Raw genomic sequence first — 19,312 nt, 5'->3', positions numbered from 1 at the left:
AACAACCAAAAGGCTAAAAAGGTTCAAATTCTTCAATGCTATTAGTTGCCTGAATAACACCGTACCCCAGTCTATCCACTTATCTGGTACCTGCAACAGACTGTCCCTGAGAGGGGACATCAACATGCATCATACAGAAATGGGTGATGGCTCGCAAGTGCAGACAACAATAAAAGTGAACGCACTCATTAATCTGGCACTCTGCTCAGCCACTATTAATTGCTTCCCTATTCACAGACTAATGCCCCCTTTCCTTGGTTTTCCAAATACGCAATAAATGGAAAAGAAAGAGCCCTTACGGTAAAACCAACAGCCTCTCCTATTCCCACAGCATCATTCTTCACTTTAACTCCCGGCTCCTTGATCGCAGAATCCATTAGATTATGAGTGGTAACTCTGATGAGCAAAAATGGATCAAAAATCTATACTCTCTCCATCAGAAGCTACCAAATGAAAATCCTGCTTTCATCACTATAACATTAGCTGAGATGCTGCCACTTCTCACTGCATTACATGCTGTTAATAAATGAAAATAATCTTTGTTGGCACAAGTAGGCTTGTATTAACACTGCAATAAAGTTACTGGGAGAATTCAGAATGTCCTAATTACTTCACAGCAAGTCAATCGGGACGTGTTGGAGGAAACTGGAGCACCTGGAGGAAACCCACGCAGACACAGGGAGAACGTGCAGACACCGCACAGACAGTGACCCAAGCCAGGAATCAAACCTGGGTCTCTGGCACTGTGAAGCAACAGGACTAGTCACTGTGCTACCGCGCTGCTTATATTAGAACATAGAACGATACAACGCAGTACAGGCCCTTCGGCCCTCGATGTTGCACCGACATGGAAAAAAAGCTAAAGGCCATCTAACCTACACTATGCCCTTATCATCCATATGCTTATCCAATAAATTTTTAAATGCCCTCAATGTTGGCGAGTTCACTACTGTTGCAGGTAGGGCATTCCACGGCCTCACCACTCTTTGCGTAAAAAAACCCACCTCTGACCTCTGTCCTATATCTATTACCCCTCAATTTAAGGCTATGTCCCCTCGTGCTAGCCACCTCCATCCGCGGGAGAAGGCTCTCGCTGTCCACCCTATCTAACCCTCTGATCATTTTGTATGCCTCTATTAAGTCACCTCTTAACCTTCTTCTCTCTAACGAAAACAACCTCAAGTCCATCAGCCTTTCCTCATAAGATTTTCCCTCCATACCAGGCAACATCCTGGTAAATCTCCTCTGCACCCGTTCCAAAGCTTCCACGTCCTTCCTATAATGAGGCGACCAGAACTGTACGCAATACTCCAAATGTGGCCGTACTAGAGTTTTGTACAACTGCAACATGACCTCATGGCTCCGGAACTCAATCCCTCTACCAATAAAGGCCAACACACCATAGGCCTTCTTCACCACCCTATCAACCTGGGTGGCAACTTTCAGGGATCTATGTACATGGACACCGAGATCCCTCTGCTCATCCACACTGCCAAGAATTTTACCATTAGCCAAATATTCCGCATTCCTGTTATTCTTTCCAAAGTGAATCACCTCACACTTCTCCACATTAAACTCCATTTGCCACCTCTCAGCCCAGCTCTGCAGCTTATCTATGTCCCTCTGTAACCTGCAACATCCTTCTGCACTGTCTCCAACTCCACCGACTTTAGTGTCGTCTGCAAATTTACTCACCCATCCTTCTGCGCCCTCCTCTAGGTCATTTATAAAAATGACAAACAGCAACGGCCCCAGAACAGATCCTTGTGGTACGCCACTCGTAACTGAACTCCATTCTGAACATTTCCCATCAACTACCACTCTCTGTCTTCTTTCAACTAGCCAATTTCTGATCCACATCTCTAAATCACCCTCAATCCCCAGCCTCCGTATTTTCTGCAATAGCCGAACGTGGGGAACCTTTTCAAACGCTTTACTGAAATCCATATACACCACATCAACTGCTCTACCCTCGTCTACCTGTTCAGTCATCTTCTCAAAGAACTCGATAAGGTTTGTGAGGCATGACCTACCCTTCACAAAACCATGCTGACTATCCCTAATCATATTATTCCTATCTAGATTATAAATCGTATCTTTTATAATCCTCTCCAAGACCTTACCCACCACAGACGTTAGGCTCACCGGCCTATAGTTACCGGGGTTATCTCTACTCCCCATCTTGAACAAAGGGACCACATTTGCTATCCTCCAGTCCTCTGGCACTATTCCTGTAGCCAATGATGACCTAAAAATCAAAGCCAAAGGCTCAGCAATCTCTTCCCTGGCTTCCCAGAGAATCCTAGGATAAATCCCATCCGGCCCCGGGGACTTATCTATTTTCACCTTGTCCAGAATTGCCAACACTTCTTCCCTACGCACCTCAATGCCATCTATTCTAATAGCCTGGGTCTCAGCATTCTCCTCCACAATATTATCTTTTTCTTGAGTGAATACTGACGAAAAGTATTCATTTAGTATCTCGCTTATCTCCTCAGCCTCCACACACAACTTCCCACCACTGTCCTTGACTGGCCCTACTCTTACCCTAGTCATTCTTTTATTCCTGACATACCTATAGAAAGCTTTTGGGTTTTCCTTGATCCTACCTGCCAAAGACTTCTCATGTCCCCTCCTTGTTCGTCTCAGCTCTCTCTTTAGATCCTTCCTCGCTTCCTTGTAACTATCAAGCGCCCCAACTGAAACTTCATGCCTCATCTTCACATAGGCCTCCTTCTTCCTCTTAACAAGAGATTCCACTTCTTTGGAAAAACCACGGTTCCCTCGCTCGACCCCTTCCTCCCTGCCTGACTGGTACGTACTTATCAAGAACATGCAATAGCTGTTCCTTGAACAAGCTCCACATATCCAGTGTGCCCAACCCTTGCAGCCTACTTCTCCATCCAACACATCCTAAGTCATGTCTAATGGCATCATAATTGCCCTTCCCCCAGCTATAACTCTTGCCCTGCGGGGTATACTTATCCCTTTCCATCACTAACGTAAAGGTCACCGAATTGTGGTCACTGTTTCCAAAGTGCTCACCTACCTCCAGATCTAACACCTGGCCTGGTTCATTACCCAAAACCAAATCCAATGTGGCCTCGCCTCTTGTTGGCCTGTCAACATATTGTGTCAGGAAACCCTCCTGCACACATTGTACAAAGAACGACCCATCTAATGTACTCGAACTATATCTTTTCCAGTCAATATTTGGAAAGTTAAAGTCTCCCATAACAACTACCCTGTTACTTTCGCTCTTTTCCAGAATCATCTTCGCCATCCTTTCCTCTACATCCCTAGAACTATTAGGTGGCCTATAGAAAACTCCCAACAGGGTGACCTCTCCTTTCCTGTTTCTAACCTCAGCCCATACTACCTCGGAAGAAGAGTCCCCATCTAGCATCCTTTCCGCCACCGTAATACTGTCCTTGACTAGCAGCGCCACACCTCCCCCTATTTTGCCCCCTTCTCTGAGCTTACTAAAACACCTAAACCCTGGAACCTGCAACAACCATTCCTGTCCCTGCTCTATCCATGTCTCTGAAATGGCCACAACATCGAAGTCCCAGGTACAAACCCATGCTGCCAGTTCCCCTACCTTATTTCGTATACTCCTGGCATTGAAGTAGACACACTTCAAACCACCTACCTGAACACTGGCACCCTCCTGCGAAGTCAAATCTGTGCTCCTGACCTCTATACTCTCAATCTCCCGTACCCCAAAACTACAATCCAGGTTCCCATGCCCCTGCTGAATTAGTTTAAACCCCCCCAAAGAGCACTAACAAGTCTCCCCCCCAGGATATTGGTGCCCCTCAGGTTCAGATGTAGACCATCCTGTCTATAGAGGTCCCACCTTCCCCAGAAAGAGCCCCAGTTATCCAGAAATCTGAATCCCTCCCGCCTGCACCATCCCTGTAGCCACGTGTTTAATTGCTCTCTCTCCCTATTCCTCATCTCACTATCACGTGGCACGGGCAACAACCCAGAGATAACAATTCTGTTTGTTCTCGCTCTGAGCTTCCATCCTAGCTCCCTAAAGGCCTGCCTGACATCCTTGTCCCCTTTCCTACCTATGTCGTTAGTGCCAATGTGGACTACGACTTGGGGCTGCTCCCCCTCCCCCTTAAGGACCCGGAAAACACGATCCGAGACATCACTTACCCTTGCACCTGGGAGGCAACATACCAAACGTGAGTCTCTCTCGCTCCCACAAAATCTCCTATCTGTGCCCCTGACTATTGAGTCCCCAATTACTAATGTTCTACTCCTTTCCCCCCTTCCCTTCTGAGCAACAGGGACAGACCCCGTGCCAGAGGCCCGTACCCCATGGCTTACCCCTGGTAAGTCGTCCCCCCCACAAGTATCCAAAACGGTATACTTGTTACTCAGGGGAACGACCACAGGGGGTCCCTGCACTGACTGCTTCTTCCCAGTCCCTCTTACAGTTACCCATCTATCTCCAGTCTTTGGTGTAACTACTTCCCTGAAGCTCCTATCTATGACCCCCTCTGCCTCCCGAATGATCCGAAGTTCATCCAGCTCAAGCTCCAGGTCCCTAACACGGTTTTTGAGGAGCTGGAGTTGGGTGCACTTCCCACAGATGAAATCAGCAGGGACACTGACGGCGTCCCTCACCTCAAACATTCTACAGGTGGAGCATTGTACTGCCTTCCCTGACATCACCTCTAGATTAAAAAAAAGCAAGAAAAAGAAAAAGAAAGGAAGAGCTTACCTGATATTACTTCAAACCCTGCTCCCGCTGAAAGTTAAGCAAATTTAAAGGCACTCACTCACCTTCACAACAGGCCCCTGCTCCCGCTTCCCAACCACTGAGGGGTGGGGGGGTTGATTAGAGGAGGAGGTAGGGTGGGAAACACTCACAAAGTGTTTCGGGTTTAACTGTCACTTGCCAACAGCCCCACCACAAACCACCTTCAACTTAGGCTAACCGCACTGCACGTATGCAAATTCCCCCAGAACAGCTGATCAGTAGCTCTGCTCTGCTGCCCTCTGCTGGATGCTTGTCTTTACTCAAACTCCTTGGGCCTCCTTCGCCGGTTCCCCTTCAACTTAGGCTGACCGCACTGCACGTATGCAAATTCCCCCAGAAGAGCTGATCAGTAGCTCTGCTCTGCTGCCCTCTGCTGGATGCTTGTCTTCACTCAAACTCCTTGGGTCTCCTTCGCCGGTTCCCCTTCAACTTAGGCTGACAGCACTGCACGTATGCAAATTCCCCCAGAACAGCTGATCAGTAGCTCTGCTCTGCTGCCCTCTGCTGGATGCTTGTCTTCACTCAAACTCCTTGGGTCTACTTCGCCGGTTCCCCTTCAACTTAGGCTGACCGCACTGCACTGCACGTATGCAAATTCCCCCAGAACAGCTGATCAGTAGCTCTGCTCTGCTGCCCTCTGCTGGATGCTTGTCTTCACTCAAACTCCTTGGGTCTCCTTCGCCGGTTCCCCTTCAACTTAGGCTGACCGCACTGCACGGATGCAAATTCCCCCAGAACAGCTGATCAGTAGCTCTGCTCTGCTGCCCTCTGCTGGATGCTTGTCTTCACTCAAACTCCTTGGATCTCCTTCGCCGGTTCCCCTTCAACTTAGGCTGACCGCACTGCACGTATGCAAATTCCCCCAGAAGAGCTGATCAGTAGCTCTGCTCTGCTGCCCTCTGCTGGATGCTTGTCTTCACTCAAACTCCTTGGGTCTACTTCGCCGGATCACCCTTCAACTTAGGCTGACCGCACTGCACGTATGCAAATTCCCCCAGAACAGCTGATCAGTAGCTCTGCTCTGCTGCCCTCTGCTGGATGCTTGTCTTCACTCAAACTCCTTGGGTCTCCTTCGCCGGTTCCCCTTCAACTTTGGCTGACCACACTGCACGTATGCAAATTCCCCCAGAACAGCTGATCTGTAGCTCTGCTCTGCTGCTCTCTGCTGGATGCTTGTCTTCACTCAAACTCCTTGGGTCTCCTTCGCCGGTTCCCCTTCAACTTAGGCTGACCGCACTGCACGTATGCAAATTCCCCCAGAACAGCTGATCAGTAGCTCTGCTCTGCTGCCCTCTGCTGGATGCTTGTCTTCACTCAAACTCCTTGGGTCTCCTTCGCCGGTTCCCCTTCAACTTAGGCTGACCGCACTGCACGTATGCAAATTCCCCCAGAACAGCTGATCAGTAGCTCTGCTCTGCTGCCCTCTGCTGGATGCTTGTCTTCACTCAAACTCCTTGGGTCCACTTCGCCGGTTCCCCTTCAACTTAGGCTGACCGCACTGCACGTATGCAAATTCCCCCAGAACAGCTGATCAGTAGCTCTGCTCTGCTGCCCTCTGCTGGATGCTTGTCTTCACTCAAACTCCTTGGGTCTACTTCGCCGGTTCCCCTTCACCTTAGGCTGACCGCACTGCACGTATGCAAATTCCCCTAGAACAGCTGATCAGTAGCTCTGCTCTGCTGCCCTCTGCTGGATGCTTGTCTTCACTCAAACTCCTTGGGTCTACTTCGCCGGTTCCCCTTCAACTTAGGCTGACCGCACTGGACGTATGCAAATTCCCCCAGAACAGCCGATCAGTAGCTCTGCTCTGCTGCCCTCTGCTGGATGCTTGTCTTCACTCAAACTCCTTGGGTCTCGTTCGCCGGTTCCCCTTCAACTTAGGCTGACCGCACTGCACGTATGCAAATTCCCCCAGAACAGCTGATCAGTAGCTCTGCTCTGCTGCCCTCTGCTGGAGAGCAGCTTTAATATCTTTATACACATATAGATGCTTAGTTTGCAATATTAACTAAAATTTCAATAACTTCTGAAATTATTACGAATTGTGGTAAAATTGGAGGTTAATCAAGAACAAAATTAATTCAGTTAAAATGAAAATATTGATTTTCAACAACTTGTTCATTGATATTTTCCATTGATAAAAATGGATTATTTTGATGCTTCCCACTCTAACATCAACTGTATCCCTTTCAGCATTGGGAACAACTGCAGCTTCAACAACAGATATGGAATTTTTAAAAACATGTAACAATGGTGATTATCAGTCATAAAAAGTGCACAAATTAAGATTGATCATCATCATTAAAATATTACTTTGCAGCCTAAGCAATATTTCTAAACCACAGAGGTCAACCTTTACCTATCCAACTCGGGTAAATTAGAAGATTAGTCATTTAATATCCAGGTAATTACTGATTCGGAACTCGACTTCTTGCTCCATCGCTGATCTAAAACCTGCAGCCTCTCTGAAAGTAAATGCGACACCCACCTGAGGTAGATGATCCATTTCCAAACTTCTGGGTGGAGACACAGTGCGGGACTCTCCATTTGCGAGACTACGTGTTGCCCCCTGCCCCGAATTGCATGAGTGGATTAACCTGCATGGGACTTATCCAGTTGCAGATGATTGTTTCCCCCTGATCTTTGGAATTTGTTCTCCCCTGCTGAGGGCAGGTAAAGTTACCCAACATGAGGATAAAAGTTTGGCCACTGCAGAGCAAATTAGAATGGAAACATGACCCAGTGAGATGTTCTGTGTCTCGCGCAGATACTGTTGTTTTACTGAAGGAAAATACTTTTATGAAACTCGTCGCACTACCTTTGCATTATGATAGCTGGCACGCATTTCCTTTGGGGCTTTATGCGGGAGCGAGTCAGGAGATCCAACAAGTCCAGCACTCTGCCCATTATAATTTGGAGAAAATCCCATTCCCTTGGCATCCGATTCGCTGGGTCTGAAATTGCGCTGGATATTCAGACTTGCTAGAACTGCATTTAAGCTCTTCACTCCCCAAACATTGTGATTTCAGCCAAGGACATAGGTTCACGGAGTCCTGCCCCATGACTTTATAATCAGAGCTCGATTGCATGCTGGACGAGGTGGAAGAGAGGAGGGAGACACACTTCGCCAGGGTGGACCAGAGACTGAATCCAGCCATTGTTAACAAAGTCGGGGAATGGTTGAAGAGGCAGTGAGTGTTGCCTGCCTCACCAGCAGTACTGGGACCGGGGCAGGAAAAAGATGAATGACCTCCTCAGGGCAGCTATCGTGAGTCACCCCCTCTGTGCCACTGGCATCAATCCTGTCCCTCACACATCACATCACCCCCATTCCTCTGGAGGCTAACCAAAGCCCACCTCCCTGCATCACATCTTCCACCAAAATCTAACAGCTTCATTGTACTCTTTGGGCAGGTGCCTTGCTCCACTGCTGTCCAGGTAACTTTCCTCCTGGTGCTCCGATTTCCTCCCACAATAAAAAATATGCAGAGTGGGTGAATTGGCACTAAATTGCTCCTTAGTGTCCAAGACTGTGCAAGTTAAGTTTCGGGGATTGGAGGTGTTGATAGAGGGTTGGTGCAGACTCGATGGGTCAAATGGCCTCCTTCTGCACGATATGATTCTGATTCAGAGTGAGCAGGTTCCTTGGTTTACCTCATCAGCATTTCCTACTGAAAGATGATGTAATTGCTCAATGTTCCCCTCACTTAAACTTCCAAATCTTTACTTTCCAGCAACAACAACAATGGCACCAACAACAACAGGTATCAAATTGCTAAGATAAATTGAATGATTTCCCATTCAGCTCTCAATTAATTCATTGTTATGAGAATGACAGTGGATTGCAGAAAACAATAATTGGCGTTCACTATTAAAGAGCTCAGGATTATTTAATATTTCTAATCAGGTATATCTTCACCAGTTAGTGAAATAATAACTTAATTTATCAAAAGAACGTGCGTTAATTATTCAAAATACTTTATTGTCGGTGATGTGAGTGTTGGTCATCGGCTTGAGAAGAGGTGATTGCCCTGCATCATCTCTGTTTCAGAAGACCGTCCTCATTAAGTGCCAACCTGTGCAGTGATGGTTCATCCCTGGGATCATGGACATTATGGGTCCAAATTCCGTCCATGACAAGCAGTCAGCCAATATTCGGCCAGCAAGGACAGGGGCTTGATTTTAAAAGGGAACTGTCCTTCCCAATCCTGTGTCCAGTGATCAAACACATTATGAATTTCAATAAAAGAACCTCCACAAAGCCAAAGTGGAATTGCCCACTGAAGTGCCTCAGTTGCTGGTGGGCTCGGGAGGTCATTCGGGAGCCGAAACACCATGGACTTCATTGGGCAGAGGCAGGAAGGCAGTGAGCTCACAACTCACCTCTGTCCTGCTTGATGAAATGCCACATTGCCACCAAATTCAGCACGGAGGAGCGCATTAAATTCCACCCAATGTCTGCATAGTTGCAGTTTTCAACAACAGTATTTCATGAACCTGAAATATTTGAACCAATATTTCCAACTTAATCTTTGATTTTGTACAGCAAGTTTCCAATTGATTAACTGTGAAATTGTACTAAAGTCAGAAATTAACAACACAACTTGTCCCTTTGGATTCTGTGCTCCTTTTTCCCACAGCTGTCTAAATCCATTCTCATAACTCTGACATTAATACAGGTTCCAGTACCTTCCGCTGCTTCAAATGTTGATTCACTGTGCTGTGTAAAGATACAATGGTTCCTCTCTCAACCATTCCCGGCAACATGCTCTCTCACCTTTGCTGCCCATGCACGGTCGATCTTCCTTTTACAAATTTTGTCAGGACTCCCTCATTAACACAATGTTCCCCACTCACTTGACAACTGAAATTCTGAATTGAGAGATGATGGAATTGATTTTCCATTCTGTAAATTTACATCATTAACTGTGTTCTTTGCAGCATCAACGTTAACTTCAACATCAGGTATGTAAAAAAGAACATTCTGACAACATATGTTTTCCATTATCTCGGGTTCAAATTTCTTGCTGTGAACAAGAGAGTTTCCCATTTCTAAACCACAGCGGTCAACCTTTACCTATGCAACAAGAGTAAATTAGAAGATTAGTCAGTTAGTATCCAGGTAATTACTCATTCAGAACTCGACTACTTCATTCATCACTGATTTAAAACCTGCAGCTGCTCTGAAAGGTGTAGTGAGCTGCCCTCTGTATGTATATAAAGGGTTAATATACAGAAGTAACAGCTAGATAACCACTAGATGGCAGCACGAGATGGGAAGAAAGACAAGCTCAAGCCGAGTTCCCGCTTCTTTGTGTTGGGTGTGACTAGTGGACAGAGGTAGGGAGAGATAGCTCAGAGTGCAGGTGTAGTTAATCATAGTTGAGTTATATCTAATATTGTTCATTTAATCTCTAGTTCAGAGAGTGAAGAGAGAACAAACTCACAGTTATTTTGCTAACTTTACTCAATAAACAATTTGCTTTCATTGGAGACATTGAGTGTTAATGAACATCAAGTCGAGGATCAGGTTGGAAAGAAGAAATGAGTAACATATATTACACAAGGTAATATAACAAAAGTAAATGGAACACCCGCCTGAAGTAGGCGCCAGTCTCTCAAATTTCTTCAGTGAGACACCAATGGCATTTTTCCTGGGATCAGAGTGGAGTAGCTGGTGCAACGTTCCTGCAGCGAGAATCGGGGTAGCAGCAGGTGGCAAGAATCAAGGACAATGTTTACTCTGTAAGTTTTTGTGCATTGTGCATGTAATTCATATCAGTGTGCGGTGTGACGCATATCTGTTTTGTGATTCATCATATGAATCCAAATGTTGGTTTTGGGATTTAAAGTTGAAAACGGAAAATAGGGGATTCTGATTGAGAAACGGACAAGCACACTGAAGTATATGCAATTTAAACAGGCTTGGAGTTAATTACAATCAAATTCCCACCTACGTTCAAGGTCAAATTTCCCAGTTGAAACGCTGCACAATAGGTGATCCGTTTATGGACTTCTGGGTGGAGACAAAGTGCAGGATTCTCCGTTGAGGAGACGAAGTGTTGCCCACTGGGCCAAATGGGTGGAATAGCGTGCATGGGACTCATCCAGCTGAGGATGATTGTTTCCCCATGATCATTGGAACTTGTGCTCCCCTGCTGTGGGCTAGGTTACCTTACCCAGCATGAGTTTAAACGTTTGGCAACTGTGGAGCCAATGAGAATGTAAACATAGCGCAGAAGAAAACTACTTTTATGAAACTCATCAGACTACCTTTGCATTATGATAGTTTGGCGCGCATTCCCTTTGGGGCTTTATTCGGGAAGTGAGTCAGGACAGACAGCTAGGCCAGCACTCACTCCATGATAGTTTAGAGAAAATCCCATTCCCCTGGCATCCAATTTATTTGGGTTAAATTTGGTGCTGGAGAGTCTGACTAGCTGGAGCTGCTTATATGCTCTCCACTCCCCAAACATCCTCATTTCAGCCAAGGAGATGGCTTCACGGAGACCTGCACCCTGCTTTTCTAGTCCGAGCTCGATGCAGTGGTGAGTGTTGCCTGCCTCACCAGCAGTACTGGGACCGAGGCAGCAGAAAGGTGAATGACCTCCTTAGGCCAGCTTGAGTGAGTCACCCCATCCGAGCCACTGGCATCACTCCTGTCCCTCACACGTCACATCACCCCCATTTATGTAGAGGCCAACCAAGACCCACCTCCCTGCATCTCACCTTCCATCAAAATCGAACACCTTCATTGTATTCTTTTGCCAGGTGCCTTGCTCCACTGCTGTCCACGTAACTTTCCTCCTGGTGCTCCGGTTTCCTCCCACAGCCAAAAATATGCGGAGTGGGTGAATTGGCACTAAATTGCTCCTTAGTGTCCAAGACTGTGCAGGTTAAGTTTCGGGGATTGGAGGTGTTGATAGAGGGTTGGTGCAGACTTGATGGGTCAAATGGCCTCCTTCTGCATGATATGATTCTGATTCAGGGTAGAGTCTTGGTGAGCAGGTTCCTTGGTTTACCTCATATCAGCATTTCCTACTTAATCATGATGTAATTGCTCAATGTTCCCCTCACTTAAACTTCCAAATCTTTACTTTCCAGCAACAACAACAATGGCACCAACAACAACAGGTATCAAATTGCTGATATAAATTGAATGATTTCCTATTCACCTCACAACAAATTAATTGTAATGAGAATGACAGTGGATTTCAGAACTCGAAAATTGGCATTCACTATTAAAGAAATCAGCATAATTTAGTATTTCCTAATGTATATCTTCACCAGTTAGTGAAATAATAACTTTATTTTAGTGTGGGCCACGAAAAATCCAGCACGCGTTTTCAGGATACAAAAAAATAACATATATTTAATATAACATATATACACAACAGCATCAACTTCCCTTGCTGCTCATCCCTCTCCCCCTGCTGATTCCAAACTGGCCAGCTCTATTTATGCAGGGAGTCTTCTTTTGATTTCTCCGCCCCCCTCATTGGGGAAGCTCATACTCCCACAGGATTGTGGGATTGTCATTAGTCCCCAGCCAATGGTAAGCAGGCAGGTTATAACATCCCCCCCACCCCGCAAAGTCCAAAGAATCCACTGAAGACCCTGGCGAAGGAGGGCGTCGGACTCAATTTGCCGCAGGCCGGACACCATTTGCACGAGGCGCTGGATCGGGTGGTGTGTAACGAGATGGAGAGCGGCACTTGCGTGATGAACGGCGAAACGGTTGTACATCCACGGCCCGTGGGCCCGAGGATTCCCCCTCTCAGGTGTCTTGTGTCTCCATCTCGGAGTCAGAGTCTGCTGCCTCCGTCATCTCGGCGTCTTTATCTCCACGCGGTTATGTCACGACCTGCGCAGGCTTTGAGTGAGGCACCAGAGGAAGACTGTGAGGAATATTTTCCATTGTGTCTGGTCTCTTCGGCTGGAGAAATGAGCTCCTGGGGCGGGGAACCTTTGGAAGGGGTAGTCTTCTGGACCGAACATGGTCTACATGTTTGCGCTGGAGACGACCCTGGGCTTGCATCTGGTAAGAGATAGGGCCCGTTACTACGCCAGGGACCTACTGGGCACCACCAGCAAAATTCCGAACGAACACTTGGTCACTGGGCTTAAACTGCCGAATCGGCCAATGCCAAGAAAACTATGCCCCTGCCGTTCTTGTGTGCGGCATACTTTGCGCCAATGTCCGGGAAAACCATGCTAAGGCGGGTGCGAAGTCTCCGGCCCATTAGGAGTTCTGCGGGAGCTACCCCAGTCACTGCATGGTGGTCCTATATGAAAACAAAAAACGAGCCAGTCTCGTGTCCATCGACCCGGAAGACTGCTTCTTAAGGCCTTGTTTGAGTGTCTGCACTGCGCTCTCCGCCAACCCATTTCAAGCCGGGTGGTAAGGGGCAGTGTGGATATGGCGTATGCCGTTCATCTTCATGAACCTCGCAAACTCCTCACTTGTGAACAGAGTGACATTGTCCGTGTCCAGCAACTCGGGGTGGCCATGCGTACTGAAAGACAAACGTATCTTCTCGAATTTTTGCGCAGGACGTTGTGCCTCCCATCTTATGCACCTCTAGCCATTTAGACTGGGCGTTGATTAATAGAAGGAACATGGATCCTTGAAAAGGGCCGGCGAAATCCGCATGCAAGCGTGCCCAAGGCCGCCCTGGCCATTCCCAGTGATGTTGGGGTGCGGCCGACGGATGCTTCTGATGCTCCTGGCAAATGGGGCAGTTTTGGGCCACCTTCTCAATGTCGGTGTCGAGGCCTGGCCACCAGACATAACTCCGGGCCAACATTTTCATTTTGGTCACACCTGATGCCCATTGTGTAAGTCTCTCAATATCAGTTCCTGTCCTTTTTCCGGGACAATCACACGCGTCCCCCACAAAAGGATGCCGTCTTCCACGCTGAATTCGGACAGCTTGGAGGAAAATGCCCGCAACTCGCCTGGGAGCTGTCTATGCTGCCCACCATACAGGACTATGTTCCGAACCTTTGACAATACTGGCTCCGTCTGGGTCCACTCATGGATCTGTGATGCAGTCACAGGCAAGGTGTCCATAAAATTTAGGGTTGCAACCACCTGACCGGTCGTGGGGGTCGACATGGGGTCGGTCGATAAAGGCATTTGGCTCAGTGCGTCGGCATTCCCTATCTGGGTTCCTGGTTTGTGCTCCAGAGAATACTCGTATGAAGCGAGCAACAAAGCCCAGCGCTGGATCCGTGCGGAAGCAATGGGCGGTATTGGCTTATCCTCTCTGAAAAGTCCCAGCAGAGGCTTGTGATCAGTCACGATAGTGAAGCGGCGGCCATATACGTACTGGTGGAAACGTTTCACTACAAAGACCACTGCCAGGCCCTCCTTTTCAACCTGCGTGTACTTTTTCTCCGCTGCAGTCAATGTGCAGGAGGCAAAAGCTATCGGCCGCTCGGCCCCATTCTCCATCTTGTGGGACAGGTCGGCCCCAAGACCATACGGGGATGCATCACGTGACGGGCAAAGGCTTTCTAGGATCATAGTGGGTTAGTAACCCAGACGACGACAATTGTTGTTTTACCCGCCGGAAAGCGGTTTCTTGCGGCTGACCCCCAAATCCAGGTGTGATTCTTCTTCAGCAGAAGGTGCAACGGGGCCAGCGTAGTTGCCAGATTGGGGAGGAACTTTCCGTAATAGTTTACGAGGCCAAGAAACGATCGAAGATGCGAAGTGTCAGTCGGGGCGGGGGCCTGTTGAATCGCGCGCACCTTCTCTGCGACGGGGTGCAAACCTTCGCGGTCCACCCGATAACCCAGGTAGACTACTTCCTTCGCCTGAAAGACGCACTTTGTGCGACATAAACGGACTCCAGCCTCCGAAAAGCGTTTGAGGACAGCCTCCAAATTTTCCAAATGTTCCTGCTCCAATGTCTCTGTGATCAAAACGTCATCTAAGTAGACAGCAATACGCGGTAAACCTCTCAAAATGCCCTCCATAACGCGTTGAAAAATAGGGCAGGCTGAGGATACTCCAAAGAGCAAATGTGTATATTCATACAGGCCCCGGTGTGTATTAATCGTTACATATGGCCGGGAGGCAGGGTCCAGCTCTAACTGTAGGTAGGCGTGACTCATATCTAATTTTGTGAACGAGAGTCCGCCTGCAAGCTTCGCGTAGAGATCCTCTATGCGACACATTGGGTATCGGTCGAGTCGGGAAGCTGTATTCACTGTAAGTTTATAGTTGCCGCACAAGCGAACTGTGGCATCTGGCTTCATTACAGGTACAATTGGTGCTGCCCTGTGAGCGAAACGGACGGGCCTGATGATACCCTAAGTCTCCAAACGAGTGAGCTTCCCTTCTACCTTCTCGAGCAAGGCGTAAGGCACGGGTGCGTCTGGAAATAGCGCGGCGTGGCTCCTGGTTTGACTTGGATACGGGCTACAGCCCCTTTTGTTTTCCCCAAACCGGGCTGGAATACATCTGGATATCGTCCTAACACCTCAACCAACCCTCCAGAAACTGTTTGGAGGATGTGCTGCCACTGCAACCGCAAATGGCGGAACCAGTCCCGACCCAACAGGCTGGGCCCATGGCCGCGCATCACGATAAGGGAAACGCCTCTCCTGGCGTCCATAAACAGCAGGGGTCATCGTAGTTCCTGCAATGTCCAATGGTTCCCCCATGTAAGTGGTCAACCTGACCTGCCTGTTGGTTAATGTAAGGGTCTGTATACCCTGCTTGATGCGATCGAATGTCCTCTGGGCGATCACGGAGACCGCTGCGCCAGTGTCCAACTCCATCTCAAGCAGGTGATCATTGACCCGTACTGTCACTTTAATGGGGGCCACACGGGGAGCTGCCACACAATGCAGCTGCAGGCAGTCGTCCTCCATCTCCACGTCCTCGGGAGTAGTCGCAGCAGGTTCATCCAAATGAAAGGTAAGGCCCCTGGGCTGGCCACAGTTTTGGTTGGAACGACAGCGCCTCTGGCGCCCCCAGGACCGGTGTCCGCGACGGGCCGGCGCCTACAAGTCTGACGCGGACATTTGTCCTCATCCATTGGTTCTGGAGAAGGCACCCTTCGGGGAGGAATGTCCGACTGCCACTTGCGTCGATCCGGACGTCGCTTCGCCCAAGGTACTGCAGGGGTGCAGGGGGACGCTTTCGTATGAAAGTGGTTGCGCCCCAAGGCAGGCACCTCCATTCCCTGAAGCTCCTGCACTCCTCGTTCTGAGCTCTCCCGGGACAATACTATTTGAATGGCCTGTTGAAAAGTCAATGTTGGCTCGGCTAACAACTTTCTCTGGGTGGCCGCATTGTTAATACCGCAAACCAAACGGTCGCATAACATTTCTGACAAGGTCTCACCATAGTCACAGTACTCCGCAATCCTGCGTAGCCTGGATAGATAGTCGGCAAGGGATTCTCCTGGGGTCCTCTCAGCGGTATTAAACCGGTAATGTTGGACTATCGTGGATGGGGTTGGGTTAAAATATTGCCCCACTAAGTTCACAAGTTCATCAAATGTTTTGGTGTCCGGCGCAGCTGGGTATGTCAGGCTCCTAATCACCCCAAACGTATGCGGGTCACAGGCGGTGAGCAATATGACCACCTGCCTCTCGTTTTCGGTGATATTGTTTGTCCGGAAATAGTAACGCATCCGTTGTGCGTACTGGTTCCAGCTTTCCAGCGTAGCATCAAAAACATCCAAACGTCCATACAGAGGTATGCTGTAATAGAAAACAACTTCCAACCTGTATCCAACAAAAATCCAGGAAGGTGGCATCAGCAGTGTAGACAGCTATTCACTTTAACCCTCATCTCCAGTTTTGTGAGGGCGACGAAAAATCCAGCACGAGTTTTCAGGATACAAAGAAATGACATTTATTTACAATAACATATATACACAACAGCAGCAGCAGCAGCAACTTCCCTTGCTGCTCACTCCTCTCTCTCTGCTGGTTCCAAACTGGCCAGCTCTATTTATGCAGGGAGTCTGCTAATGATTTCTCCGTCCCCCTCTTTGGGGAAGCTCATACTCCCATAGGAATGTGGGATTAGCATTAATCCCCAGCCAATGGTAATCATGCAGGTTATAACATTTATTAATCCAAAGAACGTGCGTTAATTATTTAAAAGACTTTATTGTCGGTGATGTGAGTTTTGGTCATCGGCTTAGAACATAGAACATAGAACAGTACAGCACAGAACAGGCCCTTCAGCCCTCGATGTTGTGCCGAGCAATGATCACCCTACTCAAACCCACGTATCCACCCTATACCCGTAACCCAACAACCCCCCCTTAACCTTACTTTTAGGACACTACGGGCAATTTAGCATGGCCAATCCACCTAACCCGCACATCTTTGGACTGTGGGAGGAAACCGGAGCACCCGGAGGAAACCCACGCACACACGGGGAGGACGTGCAGACTCCGCACATACAGTGACCCAGCCGGGAACCGAACCTGGGACCCTGGAGCTGTGAAGCATTTATGCTAACCACCATGCTACCGTGCTGCCCCTTTGAGAAGAGGTGATTGCCTGGCATCGTTTCTGTTTCAGAAGACCGTCCTCATTAAGTGCCAACCTCTACTGTGATGTTTCATCCCTGGGATCAAGGACATTATTGGTCCAAATTCCATCCATGACGAGCAGTCAGCCAATATTACCCAGTAAGGCGAGGGGCGTGATTCTAAAAGGGAACTCTCCTTCCCAATCCTGTGTCCAGTGATCAGACACATTACGAGTTGAAAAAAAAGCACCCCCACAAATCCAAAGTGGAATTGCCCACTCAAGTGCCTCAGTTGCAGGTGGGCTGAGGAGGCCATTCAGGATCCGACCCACCATGGACTTCATCGGCCAGAGGCAGGAAGGCAGTGAGCTCACACCTCACCTCTGAGCTGCATGATGAAAAACCGCATTGCCACCAGATTCAGCACGGAGGAGGGCGTTAAATTCCACCCAATGTCTGCATAGTTGCAATTTTCAACAGCAGTATTTCATGAACCTGAAATTATTGAACCAATATTTCTAACTTAACCTTTGATTCTGTACAGCTAATTTCCCACTGAGTATGTGTGAAATTGTACGAAAGTCAGAAATTATCAGCACAAATTGTGCCATTGGATTCTGTGCTCCTTTTTCCGACAGCTGCCTAAATCCGTCCTTATTACTCTGATATTAATACAGGTTCCAGGAACTTCCACTGCTTCAAATGTTTATTCACTTTGCTGTGTAAAGATACATAGGTTCCTCTCTCAACCATTCCTTGTAACATGCTTTCACCTTTGCTGCACATGAACGGTCAATCTTCCTTTTCCAAATTTATTCAGCACTCCCTCATTAACTCAATGTTCCCCACTCACTTGACAAATGCGATTCTGAATTGAGAGATGATGGAATTGATTTTCCATTCTGTATATTCACATCACTAACTGTGTTCTTTGCAGCATCAACATCAACGTCAACTTCAACAACAAGTAGGTATCAAACAACATTCTGTCAACATATGTTTTCCATAACCTAGGGTTCAAATTTCTTCCTGTGAATAAGAGGGTTTCCTATTTCTAAACCATAGAGGTCAACTTTTACCTGTCCAACTGGGGAAAATTAGTCAGTTAATACCCAGGTAATTACTCACTCAGAAGTACTTCCTGCATCACTGATTTAAAACCTGCAGCTGCTCTAATCTACATATTTGTTTGTATCTCAAGGGTTAATATACAGACGTAACGGATAGATAATCACTGATGGCAGCACTAGAGATGGGTATAAAATACAAGCTCAAGCCGAGTTCCTGCTTTGTCGTGTTGGGTGTGACTAGTAGACTGAGATAGAAACAGATAGCTCTGAGCACAGGTGTCGTTAATCAGAGTTTATATATATTTAGTATTCTTAATTTAATCTCTAGTTTAGCTAGTGAAGAGAGAACAAACTACTTGTTAAATTGCTAACGTTACTCAATACACAATTGGCTTTAATTGGAGCCTTCGTGTGTTAATAAACATCGAGTACAGGATCATCTTGGAAAGAAGCAAATGAGTAACCTATATTACACATTTACAAAAGTAAGTATGTAAAAGTAAGAGGGACACCCGCTTAAAGTAGGTGTCAGCCCCACAAATTCCTCCAGTGAGACTCCAATGGCATTTTACTGTATCAGAGTGGAGTAGCTGGTACAACGTTCCTGCAGCGAGAATCGGGGTACCAGCAGATAGCGAGAATGATGAACAGTTTTCACTCTGTCAGTTTTTGTGGAGTATGCATGTAATTCATATCAGTGTGTAGTGTACCTCATATCTGTTTTGTGATTCATCATATGAATCCAAACTTTGGTTTTGGGAATTAAAGTTTCAACTGACAAATAGAGGATTCTGACTGAGAAACGAACAGCACGCTGAAGTAAATGCAATTTAAACAAGCTGGGAGTGAATTACAATCAAACTCTAACCTTGTTACATGGTCTGAGTTCTCAGTCTTAACGCTGAACAATAGATGATCCGTTTATAGACTTCTGGGTGGAGACACAGTGCAGGAATCTCC

General features: G+C 47.4%; 1 protein-coding gene across 1 annotated transcript in view; it reads left to right on the top strand.

Annotated features, from left to right (window-relative positions):
• Positions 1 to 19,312, top strand: part of LOC119970921 (salivary glue protein Sgs-3-like) — a 45,625-nt gene that overhangs the window by 2,384 nt on the left and 23,929 nt on the right. Inside the window, exon 5 of the mRNA XM_038806031.1 lies at positions 8,512 to 8,541. Coding sequence (XP_038661959.1) covers positions 8,523 to 8,541 — 19 coding nt within the window. The 5' untranslated portion in view covers positions 8,512 to 8,522. The remainder of the gene's footprint in view (positions 1 to 8,511; positions 8,542 to 19,312) is intronic.

This window comes from Scyliorhinus canicula, chromosome 9, assembly GCF_902713615.1.
Source record: "Scyliorhinus canicula chromosome 9, sScyCan1.1, whole genome shotgun sequence".
Taxonomy (NCBI): Eukaryota; Metazoa; Chordata; class Chondrichthyes; order Carcharhiniformes; family Scyliorhinidae; genus Scyliorhinus; species Scyliorhinus canicula.
Note: the sequence above shows the minus strand (reverse complement) of the source record. Positions and strands in the feature narration are given on the sequence as shown.